The sequence below is a fragment of the Xenopus tropicalis genome, chromosome 5 (genome assembly GCF_000004195.4).
Source record: "Xenopus tropicalis strain Nigerian chromosome 5, UCB_Xtro_10.0, whole genome shotgun sequence".
NCBI lineage: Eukaryota > Metazoa > Chordata > Amphibia > Anura > Pipidae > Xenopus > Xenopus tropicalis.
Window position 1 is genome coordinate 73,544,086 of NC_030681.2, and position 16,018 is coordinate 73,560,103.

General features: G+C 36.3%; 1 protein-coding gene across 4 annotated transcripts in view; it reads left to right on the plus strand.

Moving 5' to 3' along the window:
* Positions 1–16,018, plus strand: part of fam184a (family with sequence similarity 184 member A) — a 114,570-nt gene that overhangs the window by 59,305 nt on the left and 39,247 nt on the right. For all 4 annotated transcript variants that reach the window (XM_012963579.3, XM_018094307.2, XM_031902272.1 and 1 more), the window contains 4 exons: positions 1,095–1,217; positions 3,672–3,833; positions 7,250–7,371; positions 7,466–7,616. In XM_012963579.3, coding sequence (XP_012819033.2) covers positions 1,095–1,217; positions 3,672–3,833; positions 7,250–7,371; positions 7,466–7,616 — 558 coding nt within the window. The remainder of the gene's footprint in view (positions 1–1,094; positions 1,218–3,671; positions 3,834–7,249; positions 7,372–7,465; positions 7,617–16,018) is intronic.

The window sequence follows — 16,018 nt, forward strand, 5'->3', positions numbered from 1 at the left end:
AAAGTTATTGTCTGCCCCGCCTCTATGCCTCATATATAACTGACAGCTGTGATTTTTAAATGCCTTTATAATGGGTTTGGATGTGTTAATATAAAAATGAATTTGGGTTTCATGTTTAATTTGAACAGGACTTTTATTATATAGATTTTCATGTCTGGGTGACAGGTCCACTTTAAATAAGCTTGGACCCAGAGAAGGCAGTGGTGTTTGTAGATCATGTTTATAAATGGTTTCATCTTTGGATGGTAGAATTTAAATTTTTGGATGCAGTGGCGACAATGGTTTTTAGAGGTATTTCTAAACCCATGTATTGTTTTCCACTACAGAACCTTTCCTGTTTTTAATGCAATGACGCCTGAGGGTCCGAAGATCATTGCCATCTAATACTGGCTTTCGGCCTTGCCCCTTGAATACAAAAATTTCTCCAGATTCTCTAAATCTTTTAGTCTTACATTGAGAAACATTGTTCTTTAATCATTGCAATATTTCCCAGGTAGTGTTTCTCAGAGTGATGTTCCCCTTCCCATCTCTAATTGTGAGAGATCCACCTTCTCTGCATGAGTTGTTCCACCGGGTGTTTTTTTATCATTACACAACTTTTCCAGTCTTTTATTACCTCAGTCCTAACTTTTTAAAAATGTGTTGCTGGCATCAAATTTAAAATAAGCATATATTTTTCAGAAGAAATTTTTCAATTAAATTTAGGGTTTAATTATTTGTAAAGCATCACATTCTCTTCTTATTTATATTCTACACTGTCCCAATTTTTTTTTTTAAACGATTTTGTACATGGATTAGTAGGAAGAGTTATACAGCACTGCAGTATATAATCACTAGCAAATAATTATTGTAACTATTTAGGAAGTCACTCTGCTTTTCTTTCTGTAAAGACTGCTCACTCTTCAACATTTCTGTGCATATAATCAATAGATACAGAATGCATTGTCTGTTTCTCTTTTGTGCCTTTTTATCTGTAATTTTGTCACATCTTAGTTAAGCTCAAGTTTGTTGAAGATGGAATAACATCTGCTGCCTGGCACGGCATAATTAAAATGTCTGTAAATCCTCTCTGTGTTCTATTTCTTTCCTTTTAGGAGCTCCAGCAACAATTTGAAAAGGAAATATCTGAACTAGAGGAAAGTAAGAACCATTTGAGACAGCAGCTGGAAAACCTTAAGGAAGATCTTACAGAAAAGCTGACAAGTGCTAATCAGGAGGTAAATATGAATACATACAAACTAGATAATGATTGGCCATATACAAAATACATTTTACAATTTACCTTTAGTATATAAACATTTTTACTTAAAAAGGGGTTCATAATAGCTCTTGTAGTTTGATAAGTTTAATGTTTTTGTTAATTCCTGCTGTATAAAAATATTTGTTAGAATTAGTTATTAGTTTCTTATCCTGTTTAGATACAAAAATGTACTGGGAAGAGTTAAGTGGAAAACCTAACTTAACTAAATATAATTCATTGCAGTAACCCAGCAATGTGCGTCAGCTGCACATCTGTAAGCCTATCTAATCTTCTTCTGCTTTCAGAGAATCCTCTTTTAATTGCACAAATTGCCACATCTATAAAAAGGAATTTGACAAGCAAATGAGATGTCCTGAGATATTGCAGTGAATTTGTTCCTGGGTGCAGTGTACAAGTGTCTCTGTTGTACACTGAAGCAGGATTTCAATACAGCAGTACAATAAAACATCTGACAGCTAGGCATAACAATAATAATGTTTTCAAGCCAATTCATGATGTGTGTGATTCACCTCTTACTGTTAAATTGCAAGTAACTCTATAATTTTATTTTATCTGAAAGAGTGCTGACAGCTGACGTGAATGCCAGAAAGTGGAAAGTATGACTGAGCAGGTTCCCAGTTCATGTTGAGCATTTGCAACAAGTTAATGTGCCAGTCTGGTAAATTAAATATGCTGCAAGCTTTGATTTCACAGTCCAGATTTGGCAAGCACCATCCCAGGCTTCAGGCTTCTATACAATTTGCAGCAAATGCTTTCTAAAAACATTGGATGGCAAAGGTATTGGCCTGGTCTGTCTAAAATGTATTTGACCATTCATTGAATTGGCTATTTGGTTCAATCTTAGTATAACCACCCCGGAATATAATTCAATTAATTGTATTTCAGATTATTAGTACAGGTATAGGACCCATTATCCAGAATGCTTGGGACCAAGGGTATTCCGGATAAGGGGTCTTTCCGTAATTTGGATCTTCATACCTTAAGTCTAAAAAATCAATAAAACATTAATTAAACCCAATAGAATTGTTTTGCATCCAATAAGGATTAATTATATCTTAGTTGGGATCAATTACAAGGTACTGTTTTATTACTACAAAGAAAGAGGAAATCAGTTTTAAAATTCTGAATCATTTGATTAATATGGAGTCTATGGGAGATAGGCTTTCCGTAATTCGAAGCTTTCTGGATAACGGGTTTCCGGATAACGGATCCCATACCTGTACTGGCATATCTGCCAAGTGAATGTCTTTTTCTTGAATAGTATGTCTGTGCACATGAAAAAGCACCATAAAATGCCAGCACAAAATAAAAAAAACTCTTGTGGCCCCAGACATCATATTCTCAGTCAAAACAGGTTTTATTATCTGAGCTTTTTCATTTTAAAAGAAATGATGATGGACATATGAATAAATCATATGTAGGCAAGAAATTGAGTTTTTTGGGGTTAATCAGGCTCTAGCTCCTAGTCTGGTTCTTTTATGACCAGAAGTATCCAAAGCATTAGCTCTGTTATTGAGCGTCTTAGCCTTCATATAAATATGTTCCATATGGCTATTTATAACAACAATCATGTTCCTTAGGAAGAATATTAAAGATTTATTATAAGCAACGCTGTAGAAAATAAAAAAAGAGATTGGCAATGTCTGTCCCAAATTGAATTTTCAGAATGCATCTATGTGTTTATAAGGATTGTTTGAATTTGACTTAAAGGGGTTGTTCACCATAAAATTAACTTTTAGTATAATGTAGATAGTGCTTTTCTGAGACAATTTGCAACTGGTATTCATTATTTTTTTCTTTTTATTATTTGACTTTTTGTTCAGCATCTCTCCATTTTGGTATTTCGACCTTTATCTGGTTGCTAGGGATACATTACCTTAGCAAACAGGAAGTGGTTTGCATGAGAGTAATACAAATGAACAATAGCAATAAATTGTAGCCTCACAGAGCAATACTTTTTTGGCTACTGGGGTAAGTGAGCCCCATTTAAAAAGTTGGAAAGAGTCAGAAGAAGGAAAAAAAAAAAGTTGCTTAGAATTGGTAATTTTCTAACATACTAAAAGTTAACTTAAAAATTAGCAACCCCTGTCTTGTAGCCTGACAGTTGAATATTTTTTGTCATAGCAATCAAAAAGATTGCAAGTTGGACGCTCATTGTGTCATACTGGATAGATTGTTTTCCACCTTGATACCTTCATATCTCTATGGAAATCAAAGCTAACTTTTTTGCACAATTGATTGTTTAGAGCTTGTGACTGCTGTAGTATGCCAATAAAATTATTTTGTAGACTATAGAACATTTTGCCTAAGTCAACAAATATAGACTATCAGACATTTGCTGGAAAAATTCTGCTTTGTAACAGGATCTTGCTTGTCCTTGTAAATGGAATCCTGCTATATCTGTTAACAGAATGTACAACTGCAGGATCTTGTGAAAAAAAGTGAGCAAGGACTCGGTTCAGCAGAGTGTCATATCACCAGCTTAAAAGATGCCCAGAACAGACTACAGAAAGAGTTGGATCTAACAAGAGAGAGACTGAGAGAGACCAATGACTCTTTATTTGCTGTGCAGGTAATTCTGTGATCCTATGCTGCTAGTCAAATTAGAAATTTGTAGAATATGTAATACAGCCTGCCAAAATATTGCTGAAATTTGACATTTCCGTGTTTTATATTTGGGTTCCAAACACAGAATAACTTTCTTTCTGGCAAAGTTATATTTCACACATCAGGATCATCTCATTTATGTATACATAGAAAACATCCTGTGGGCCTCAACAATGTTACAAAAGCATAGACTTTGTATACTGCTGTGAAGGAAATTAAAATATTCAGTACCAGTATAGAAGGACCTGAAGCCTTGGCTCATTAAATGATCAATAAAGCTGACCAAACACGTACTCAGTGGCCAGGTCATCCAAGTAGGTCATTTGCCGCTGATCAGATGAACATATAGTTAACACTCGTGAGGAAGGAATCAGCATTACTATTTTTCAAAAGAAATGTACAGCCAACGTGATTTTACAGGCCTTCTTGTGTCATCAACCACATAAAATACCTGTGTCAGTTTATCAGATTAAGACACATTCTAGTCCTGTAAGCTAGGTGATCATTATTGGCTAGAGGCTACCCTATGTCATCTCTTACTATTTAAGAGGGCTTGTTATACTCCCTGACAGATTTTCTTTTGGTAAATATAAGACTTATGACATTATCCAGTCCAACTTAGTTAGCGGTACCAAGTCTATGAATAGAAATAAACATTTTCTGAGGCTCCTCCCTACATTCTGACTTTTTTTCAGATGAAACAGATACAAAGGCATTTACCAGTTCTACAGACAGATCCCTCCTTGGCAGCATATTGGGAAATGGTTATAGATTTGTCTCAAGAATGTCTAAGAATCTGGGAAATTTGTTGACTTCCCTGGGGAATAGTGATACAGCGGAACATATATGGATACAACATAAAGCCACGTTTAAATGTTAATAAAAGCTCTGCATCACTTATTCATTTGTATTCTGCTCAAATACTTTTATATATTCTGAAAAAGGAAATACATATACAATACAATAAATGTAATTCTAAATGTGTTATTTGCCCTTTAACTTACTAAATGTGAATGTCAATACATTCAATATGCCAGGCATCAAGAACAATAAAAGATTGTGTAAGGAAACATGTTTTGGAGGTTAAATCCAAACATCCAATGTAACTAAACATTTCCCTGCCTGTTTCAATGATGATATTAGTTTTTAAAAGATCCTAGCATAGTGAGAGTACAGTGGGGGTGATATATCCTGCCCCCTTACAAAGTCAGTGGGTTTTTCTGTTGGCAAAGGAGATCTCTTACTTGTGTGAAATTTATTTGGTTTTATTAGACCTTGTTAACTTTTGTCATTGTTTTTAATTGGCGGCCAAGTCGATAAAAAGTGAATATAACCAAGTTATGTGAGTTATGCTGTTAAGACAGCAGCACACACACTTAATTGTGGTGCCCACAAAAAGTATCGTATACAACTGTGCTCAATATCCATGTAAAAGTAGCATCCATTTATGTTAAACTTGCGGTGCACATTTTTTTCCTTGTTTTTCTGTTGGAAAGGCATCACTTTTAATGGTTTTAGTAATGACCTTAGCATCCCACCCACTTTGCATTAGTCAGTTATCCTGGTTAAGGGAACCTTTGATTAATGCCACATCAAGGTTGGCTGTAGTTCCAGGGTTCCCTGGTGTCCATGGGTGTACCTGCATACTATTCAGAGGTAGATTGGACAGGTAGATTAGTGGTCCATGCAAGTAGCTAGGAGGATGTAATGGCACAAGAAACCTTTGTGAATAGTGCCATTGCATTTTTAATGTTATGTCCAAACAAATGCTTTGCTCTTGACTTTGTATATGAGAGTTGTGGAGTCCAAAGTTCAATGAAAACCTACATTTTATCGACCAAGGACACATTCTACTCATCATAATATCCAATTTATAATTCATTTTTCCATTTTTGTAAGTTTATGTTTTTTTCTCATTCTCAGTTTTTCTGTATTATTTAATACATTACCCCCTGTATGACACATGCAGCATTTCGTGCTGGAATTTCTAATGTTTTATGCCTTAGCAGAGAAAGTGCTGTTTGTACAGATAAGAAAAACATTAACTGTCTAACTCATTATAACTGTATTAGCTTGCAGAAAAGATCCTTTCATCTTGGCTGTTATTAGTCCCAAAGGAAGTGCTAAACATCTTGTTAACAAGCCAGGACAATTCTCTAACTAGCTTTATGTTAATCTTTTAAAAATAATCAATAAGCTGAAAAGTTTCATGGTGATTTTATCCACCAGCCATGTAATAGCCAAATACAGAACTGTGAATTGATTACAGTTTCCAAAAGGAATTGCTGTGCCCTTTTCCTGGTTTATACCATAATATGGATGGCATAGTAATACCTAAAATGTGTTTTCACACATGTGTATTTCAAAATGAGGATATTCTTGAGTATGCACACAAAAACATACTGTACAGATGTGCAAAAACATGAGGGGTCGTTTACTTTCCACATGTCAGTGTGCAAATTTTGGAGGAAATCACATGAGTGACATGCTTTCAAATTCTTTTCACAACTTGGCTTGATGTGATTGACAACTATTGGCACAGGCTGCTGTGGCCACCCTGCAGCTAATATCTGGTTTGATGGTAAAGGTGATTTATATTATATTAAGTGGCCTATTAAAGAATCTTACCTCAGTAAATATTGGCGTTTTATATTTTTTACCTTGAGCCACCATTATGGAATGCTCTGTTTGCTCCCTTAGAGACTACCTGACCAGAAATAATGCATCCCTAACTGTAAAAGAACTTTGTGCATTAATTGGCTGATGTGACATACGTAACATGTGTGTGTGCCTTGGTTTGTTTGTGCGCACCATAAATTGTATGAGCCAGGGGACTGTACTTTAAAATGGCTGTTTAGGATTACTTAATGTCACATACTACTGGAAAAATTATATTTTTATGAAGATGGTTTATTTAGATGAAGCAGGGCTTTACATATAAGCTGTTTTAAGTGATATATTTTTTTAAAGAGACCTACATTGTTCAGGGGTATAGTTCTTCAATCCTCAAGTGAATATCAGCAGCAATTTGCAGGACCTTTGTAGCTACTTGTTTCTATGCCTTTGGCATGCTCAATTTAACAATATTGTACCCCTTGTTCCAGGCCACCTTAGCTCTGTGCCCTATACAGTCTTTTTTGTTTACTTCATATTAGTAAGTGATATATTTGATGAATCTTATTTTCCGTGTTTGCATATAAGACAAAGAACTTGCATTTTGCCCCCCACAACAGTGCAAATCCTATAAAAACCTTACATGTTACCTTGAATGTCACACAAAAACTCCTTTGTTCTCCATTATATTCTGCTTGGCTGATTGATGGATTTTATCAAATAATATTCTATTTGCTGTTATGTGAATTGTTATTCATCTTTGTGTAGGAGGAGTTGGAGAAAGAAAGACAGCAGCATGAAGTAATACTTAACGCAATCAGAGAGGAAGAGAGACTTAAGATGGACAAAGTTGCCCGTGACCTAGAATTAAAATGGACAGAGACCCTCAGGTAGGAAGGAGTAGCTCACCATAATTAATGTGGCAATTGATTCAAGAAGGTCTGATAGCACTGTTTTCATTCACTCTATTTATATGGCATTTAGACAAGAGTGCAGCAAAGTTCGTGAAGAGCTGAAATTACAACATGCAGAAGACAAGAAATCAGCCATTGCTCAGCTCCTTCAGCTCAAAGAGCGGGAGATAAACACAGCCAAGGATGGGTGGCAGAAAAAAGTGGAAGATCTTCTAGATCAGGTATAGATCTGTAGCATGAGAGGCTTTTTTCGTCACAAATGGAGTATTTTGACATAGCAATACAGGACAGTTTCAATGTCTCTGGTTTATTGGCAAATTACGAATGAGGGCAGTATTAGTTACTTTTGTTTGACAACTGTCACAGGGTTAGAGATGTAATGAATAACCTTAATTAAACTGGTAATATGCATATTTTGCATTTAACTATGAATATTAATATTATTACTTTTGCTACATGAGTGCATCATATTTCATGTTATTAATAGGACACAATGGAAAAGCTAGAAACATGCCAGTGAATGCACATTAGCAATGCATTATGAACATGAGTAATTATTTTACATTTAAATTCTGTGCATCTGGTCCACAGCTATATGAGAAGCCTGTATATATGTAATACACTTGTCAGTGCTGTCATGAATTTAAATTGCGTGGCTGCTTATTTTAGCAAGCTGATGTTATGACCTGCATTTACTGCATTACTGGGAGAAAAGACATCTCCTCCAGCCAAACTCTATAATATTGCTTAATGTGAATCATACACTATGACAGCAAATGTGGAGCGCACATCTAAAAATATACTTACAATATATGCAATATATGCACTGTATAAGCAATGAGAATTTGACATTCTGTTTATAACTCAAGCCTACTTCCCGACAATACATATGAAAACACAATTTAATTTTAAAAATATCTTTAATCTTATGTAACAGTGTGGTTGCTTGAATTTAGCTGTTTCTGAATTTGTGCGATAAAATTGCCAGCCCTTGGTATACATTAAATATAAATGTAAAATTGCTATCTAGAAATAATCTGCAACTCTGTAAAAATTGTTAGTACCCTAACATGCTCACAGCACAAAAATAAGTGAAAAAATGTGTTTAGTAGTCACACATATCCAACAGGACTGCAGTAATTTGTATAAAAAATTTTTGTTTAAGAACACAGCTTGGGGCTTTATGGTGCACATGATTCCCTTTTTGCAGAACATGTACAGTAACAAAGGCTGCTGCTTATACGAACCAATGAGGCATATCAGCCAGTGTTGTAGCTGACAGCAACTTAATAGCAAATTAATATTAACTGTCATTAAAAATTCAGCTAGTTTGGATTATTTCTAAAATCAAACCCCCCCCCCAATCTAAAGCCATTCAGTTGGAAGGGTCCCTGCTAGACAGTGGCACTTGGGGAATCTCCAGTTCCTCTCACTTGTATTGGGGTAGGTAACAGCACAATTCAATGAACTGGGGCCATAACTGACCACATTCTCTATTTATTCTCTATAAACACCTCTGAAGCACACTGAATTAGAGCTTTGTTGGTCTCTCAGGTGTTTTATGATTAGTGGCCAGTTATATGTAGATTTATATGTAATTAACTATATACTATATAATTAAAATCAATTAATCAATTATGAATCTATCCGTAAATATATTATTAAGGTCCAAGTGAGGTCCTTCATAAAAGTCCCAATGAGAACTAAAATGTTGGAATGCACAGTGAGTGAAATAAAAGTATTTTTTTCACTAAAAGGTGTGCGGATCTTTCTGCGGATATTCACCTATTTTTGATCCAGCACCCTGATGGGGCAAGTTAAAGTGTGATTATGTCATTGAAATAATCTACCATGTAGGGTAGTTTGCAGTGTTTCCCATTAAAGACAGTTAGAAAGGAAAGTCCCCAAACCTATACTTTTCCCAATAATTGTTAAGCCTGTCCTCCTTCCAAACTGCTATATTTGTTCTGCTCAAATATGCTTTGTTGTTGCTGTACCAACTTTTCAAATTTTCATCTTGCATCCAAGAACAAAGCCGTCTTCTTTGACCCACCAACAATATGCTCTTTTTACGCAAGTTCCTGTTACGCATGCATGCTAGCACTGGTTTCTAACTTTATGTATGTATTTGGCCTCTGTGCCCCGTAATGTGCATTAGAGCCTAAAGAAACTAAAATAACAGGAGTAATTTCCTCCCTCTCATTTGGTAAAGTTTGGTAAAGTTATATTGATTAAATTCAGATGTTCAGTGTCCTTTCAGATGGCCATTATTCCTGATCGGAGCTCCTTCCTCCTTTAAGGTGCAATGCATTCTGTGCCGTACAATGAAGATGATCTATGTGCACAGCATACTGTGCAGTTTATTATAAAATTTGACAAAAGGAAAGGTACAGGTGAAATTCAAAACTAATTGTATCAAAGTATCAAAGGAATGAGATTAAGCCCAGCTTGATTTTTGTAACTAAATCTGTGTAAATCAAAGAGCTATTACAGTAAATTTACTGTGTTTCTTAAGTGTCTTTAAAGTAGTAGTGTACATTAAAAATAACTTTTAGTTTGAGTTAGGCAGCAATATTCTAAGACAATTTGCATTTAGCCTTTTTTGTGCTTTTTAAAAATCATTTACATTTTTTGTTCTCCAACTTAGTTTGCTATGTGCTTGCTAGGGCTCATTCATGCTATCAACTGGGCAAAAGTTTGGAAAGAAGAGGAGAGAGTTTGAAAAGACAGATGAGAAATTAAAAATTTTAGTAACAAAATTTGACAAAATTGGTCAAAAACTATTTTTGCATAGGTGTATGAAATATACACCTATAATATCTTTAGTTTAAGATGAAATTCATATTTAAATCAATAATTCTAAAATGGCAACGTGAAAAGCCCCCTTTTATGTTGCAAGAGGACTACAAATCAGCTTGCTTTTTAATATTCCTAGATACAGTGGCTTGCAAAAGTATTCGGCCCCCTTGAACTTTTCCACATTTTGTCACATTACAGCCACAAACATGAATCAATTTTATTGGAATTCCACGTGAAAGACCAATACAAAGTGGTGTACACGTGAGAAGTGGAACGAAAATCATACATGATTCCAAACATTTTTTTTTACAAATAAATAACTGCAAAGTGGGGTGTGCGTAATTATTCAGCCCCCTTTGGTCTGAGTGCAGTCAGTTGCCCATAGACATTGCCTGATGAGTGCTAATGACTAAATAGAGTGCACCTGTGTGTAATCTAATGTCAGTACAAATACAGCTGCTCTGTGACGGCCTCAGAGGTTGTCTAAGAGAATATTGGGAGCAATAACACCATGAAGTCCAAAGAACACACCAGACAGGTCAGGGATAAAGTTACTGAGAAATTTAAAGCAGGCTTAGGCTACAAAAAGATTTCCAAAGCCTTGAACATCCCACGGAGCACTGTTCAAACGATCTTTCAGAAATGGAAGGAGTATGGCACAACTCTAAACCTACCAAGACAAGGCCATCCACCTAAACTCACAGGCCGAACAAGGAGAGCGCTGATCAGAAATGCAGCCAAGAGGCCCATGGTGACTCTGGACGAGCTGCAGAGATCTACAGCTCAGGTGGGGGAATCTGTCCATAGGACAACTATTAGTCGTGCACTGCACAAAGTTGGCCTTTATGGAAGAGTGGCAAGAAGAAAGCCATTGTTAACAGAAAACCATAAGAAGTCCCGTTTGCAGTTTGCCACAAGCCATGTGGGGGACACAGCAAACATGTGGAAGAAGGTCTTTTTAAAACTTAAAGACTACCTTTTGGAGCACTCACCCAGCACCTGATCTGGAAACTGGCACTTATACTGTAATGTCACCCACTGTGACCTACAGCACTTACATTTGCCCATTTGTGTCTGTTAGTTACCCCTCCCATATAGATTGTAAGCTCTACGGGGCAGGGACCTCCTTCATCTTGTGTTTATGACTCTTATTGCAACTGTACCTTGTATTTATTTGTATTTATTGTTGTAATTTGTATTTATTCATTATCTTTAACCCCCTGTTTGTATTTATGTATTCTACTGTACAGCGCTGCGTACATAAGTAGCGCTTTATAAATAAAGATATACATACATACAGAAGGTGCTCTGGTCAGATGAGACCAAAATGGAACTTTTTGGCCAAAATGCAAAACACTAGGGGGCTGATTTACTTACCCACGAACGGGTCGAATGGAGTCCGATTGCGTTTTTTTCGTAATGATCGGTACTTTGCGATTTTTTCGGATTCTTTACGAATTTTTCGGATCCAATACGATTTTTGCGTAAAAACGCGAGTTTTTCGTATCCATTACGAAAGTTGCGTAAAAAGTTGCGCATTTTTCGTAGCGTTAAAACTTAACGCTACGAAAAATGCGCAACTTTTCGCGTAAGTTTTAACGCTACGCAAAATGCGCAACTTTTTACGCAACTTTCGTAATGGATACGAAAAACTCGCGTTTTTACGCAAAAATCGTATTGGATCCGAAAAATTCGTACAGAATCCGAAAAAATCGCAAAACATACGAAAAAGTCGCAAAATATTCGTTTTCAAGTCGGAACTTTTCCAATTCAGGTCGGATTCGTGGGTTAGTAAATCAGCCCCTAGGTGTGGCGGAAAACTAACACTGCACATCAATCTGAACACACCATCCCCACTGTCAAAAATGGTGGTGGCAGCATCATGCTCTGGGGGTGCTTCTCTTCAGCAGGGACAGGGAAGCTGGTCAGAGTTGATGGGAAGATGGATGGAGCCAAATACAGGGCAATCTTGAAGAAAACCTCTTGTAGTCTGCAAAAGACTTGAGACTGGGGCGGAGGTTCACCTTCCAGCAGGACAACGACCCTAAACATAAAGCCAGGGCAACAATGGAATGGTTTAAAACAAAACATATCCATGTGTTAGAATGGCCCTGTCAAAGTCCAGATCTAAATCCAATCGAGAATCTGTGGCAAGATCTGGAAACTGCTGTTCACAAACGCTGTCCATCTAATCTGACTGAGCTGGAGCTGTTTTGCAAAGAAGAATGGGCAAGGATTTCAGTCTCTAGATGTGCAAAGCTGGTAGAGACATACCCTAAAAGACTGGCAGCTGTAATTGCAGCAAAAGGTGGTTCTACAAAGTATTGACTCAGGGGGCTGAATAATTACGCACACCCCACTTTGCAGTTATTTATTTGTAAAAAATGTTTGGAATCATGTATAATTTTCGTTCCACTTCTCACGTGTACACCACTTTGTATTGGTCTTTCACGTGGAATTCCAATAAAATTGATTCATGTTTGTGGCTGTAATGTGACAAAATGTGGAAAAGTTCAAGGAGGCCAAATACTTTTGGAAGCCACTGTATTTTTAGACCTGGTTTGAAATATTTTCCTTCAAATTAAAAGAAAAAAGATATCTAAAAGGTTAACTTTTTTTTTCCTCAAGGATTTTAGGAATGTTGTCAAATTAAAAAATAATGATTTGATTGATGCTTATTATTCCAAATGGCAATTTAGCAAGCCTCCTGTTATGTTAATGATAGTGATGTGCAGGTTGACCATAGATCAGGTGGGTTAGAGTTAAAATTTGGGCGACCATTGCAGGTTCATGTTGGGTGCGGGCCAGTCTGGGAAAGTACATTCTTCTTATGCTCCTGAAGTTTCCCTGTCTTGTCTAAGGTGCACGCAGAAGTAGCTTAAAGAGTGGAAAGATACAGGTACAGGCTGGGTGAGGGTCCTATAATGGCAATATTTGCGGTTTAAGCTTAGGTACGGGTTAAGGTTTTGCAGGTTAGGGTTGGGCCCAGGTTAAGGTTTTGCAGGTTAGGGTTGGGCCCAGGTTAAGGTTTTGCAGGTAAGGGTTGGGCCCAGGTGAAGGTTTTGCAGGTTAGGGTTGTGTGCAGGTTAAGGTTTTGAGGGTTTAGGTCGGGTGCGGGTTGAGTTTTCCTGACGCGCACATCACTAGTTATTTAAAGTTTATAAGTATAAAGTTTATTATAAAGTTTTTTAAGATCTTGAGTCCAAGATATAAAGCTATAAAATCCTATTTGTTAATTTTAATGTATTACATCTATGTTGTACAAGGGTTTCTAAGTTAACTGTTGTAGTGTATTAGCAATGTTTATTTTGCATACAGGTTTAAGATAAAACTGAATTAGAAGTTGCCGTGTATGGATCACTACACATGGATGCCTGAGATTCTATAAAACTCACACTGATATTCTGAGCATTCAAAAATAGAATTCTTCAATGATTTACAAGTTTTATTTTTAATGTAGTAAGAGTGATGGTTGGGGGTGACATGGAGTAAGTTATTAAAAGTTGTAAAATGGATTATATCTGAAAATATAACTGAATTCCAAGAATGCAGCATATATTTATAGTAGGGACATAATATGAAGTTTGAAAGAGAAAGACACACTGAGCCTAGCAGCACCATTGACTGAACTGGTCATTGGTGAAGTGATCGGTTACAATTGACTATAGAACAATAACCTTTTTATAAGAAGGGGAGATGATAACAACAACTACAGAGCTCAAAATGTATTTGAGTCTTTAAAACTTGAAATTCTGCAATTTATTACAGTTAAAAAAATCACAAACACTTTTCACAAACAGATTTGTGAGGTTGCCTGTGTGTTGATCTTTGCCTTATTTGGCCACCAACACAGGAGGCCAAATTTGGCTGATCCAATCATTGAGGCAAGGATTGGATTTTAGTGTGGGCCTTTGTAAACTTGTCATGAGAAGGCCACATCAGGTCATAAATGTAGTCCTTGCCTGACATGTTTTTCCATGAGATATCTAATATTTGTTGGGCAGGCCTTCATATGTGTGCCTATAAACTGTTGATTTGGTCTGGAAAACTTTTATCTTATGTCTTATGTCTTTTTTTTTCTTATCTTATGTCTTTTAGTCAGTAAAATACATCAAATATAGCCAATGCATCAAAAGTCCGGAATTATTTACTATATGTTCAGAAAAGATGGACCAACTAGTCTTTCTGGCTGCCAAATTTTATGTTTCTGTTGAACAAATGAAAAAGGACTGTAATGCATTCTTCTTCTTCTTCACATCTTTTAATGATCACTGCAAATAATGTCAGAATATATTTATATACATGTATATATATATATATATGCATACTAAAGGGGATTACCTACGCTACAATGATTTTATGCTAGTGGCTATTTGGTTTGAGCCCTTTTTGAGTTCTAACATATGAGGGCCGATTCACTAAAGTGCGTTAAAACGTGCACTATTTATAGCATGCGGTAAAATTTTTAGCGCGTCTAATTTTTTGCGGCTTAACGCACGATTCACTAAAAGCATACTTGCGTTAATTTACGCGCAATACTGCATGCGTTATTTTAGTCACGAAGACTATTTTTGTATGGTATTGGACGGTACATGGGCTAATCAACATCCCGCGTATAAATTGTCGCTGCGTATAAATAGTCACCGCATATAAATGGTAGCATATAAATAGTGCATATAAATAGTCGCCGCATATAAATGGTAGCATATAAATAGTGCATATAAATAGTCGCCGCATATAAATAGTAGCATATACAGTAAATGGTAGCATATAAATAGTAGCTGCATATAAATAGTAGCATATAAATAGTAGCTGCATATAAATAGTAGCTGCATATAAATAGTAGCTGCATATAAATAGTAGCCGCATATAAATAGTCGTGCGAATAAACATACGCCATGTTAGCCATACACACCAATACTTGCGGAAAATTACTGTACTGAAAATGACCATTTCCCTGCAAACTGGAGGCTGCATCACTCTAGGGCCAACACATATTTGAATAAATAACACTGCAAAGTCCATATTGTGTTGCCAAAAGCTCATTAACTGTACTTTTCTATAATTACCGCCTGCTCCAAGTAGGTGTTAATTTTCGCATAGACTAATGCGATATTTAGCGCATCTAAGTGTTTGTGAATCATGCGTTAGTGTTATTTCGGCGCGCGAATTAACGCATGCGATGTGCGACTTAATGCACGCGGCAATACTGTAGTGAATCGCGTCTATTTTAACTCAAAAAAGCATGCGATAAAAGTTAACGCACTTTAGTGAATCAGCCCTATGGTTACAACCCTTCATTGCTAATAACAAATTTACAGATATAAAGACGGTTTCACTTTTTCGCATATAGATCCATGAATATCTATGACAGCTACTAAATCTGTCTGTGTTTCCAGGAGTATCTTGGAAAGTAAATAGGAGTAAATAGGATCTTCCCAGCCTGTCCTTTAGGCAAATCATTTTACACTCTTTCGACAGCCCATTGATGCCATAGTTTAACTCAATTACATTATTGGTTTAATATCATATAGCCCCTCAACCCTCTGGGCGACAGCAGTCAAAACCACACAAAATGTTTCAGGAATAACTTTTCACCATATGAAAACTTTTTTATGGTGCCTTCATTGTATTGTAGGTGCAAACACATTCACAGAGGCTGTGGGAGTAGGCATAATAATACTGACAGCAGGTCCAGTTGCTGCTGGGGCATCTAAGACCAAATGATGCATAATGTCTGGAATGGTGCCACCCTTTCCAGGCTTATATAAGTACAAAGATAACCAGGTCAATGCAATATCAACATAACAGAGGCATTTGTGTT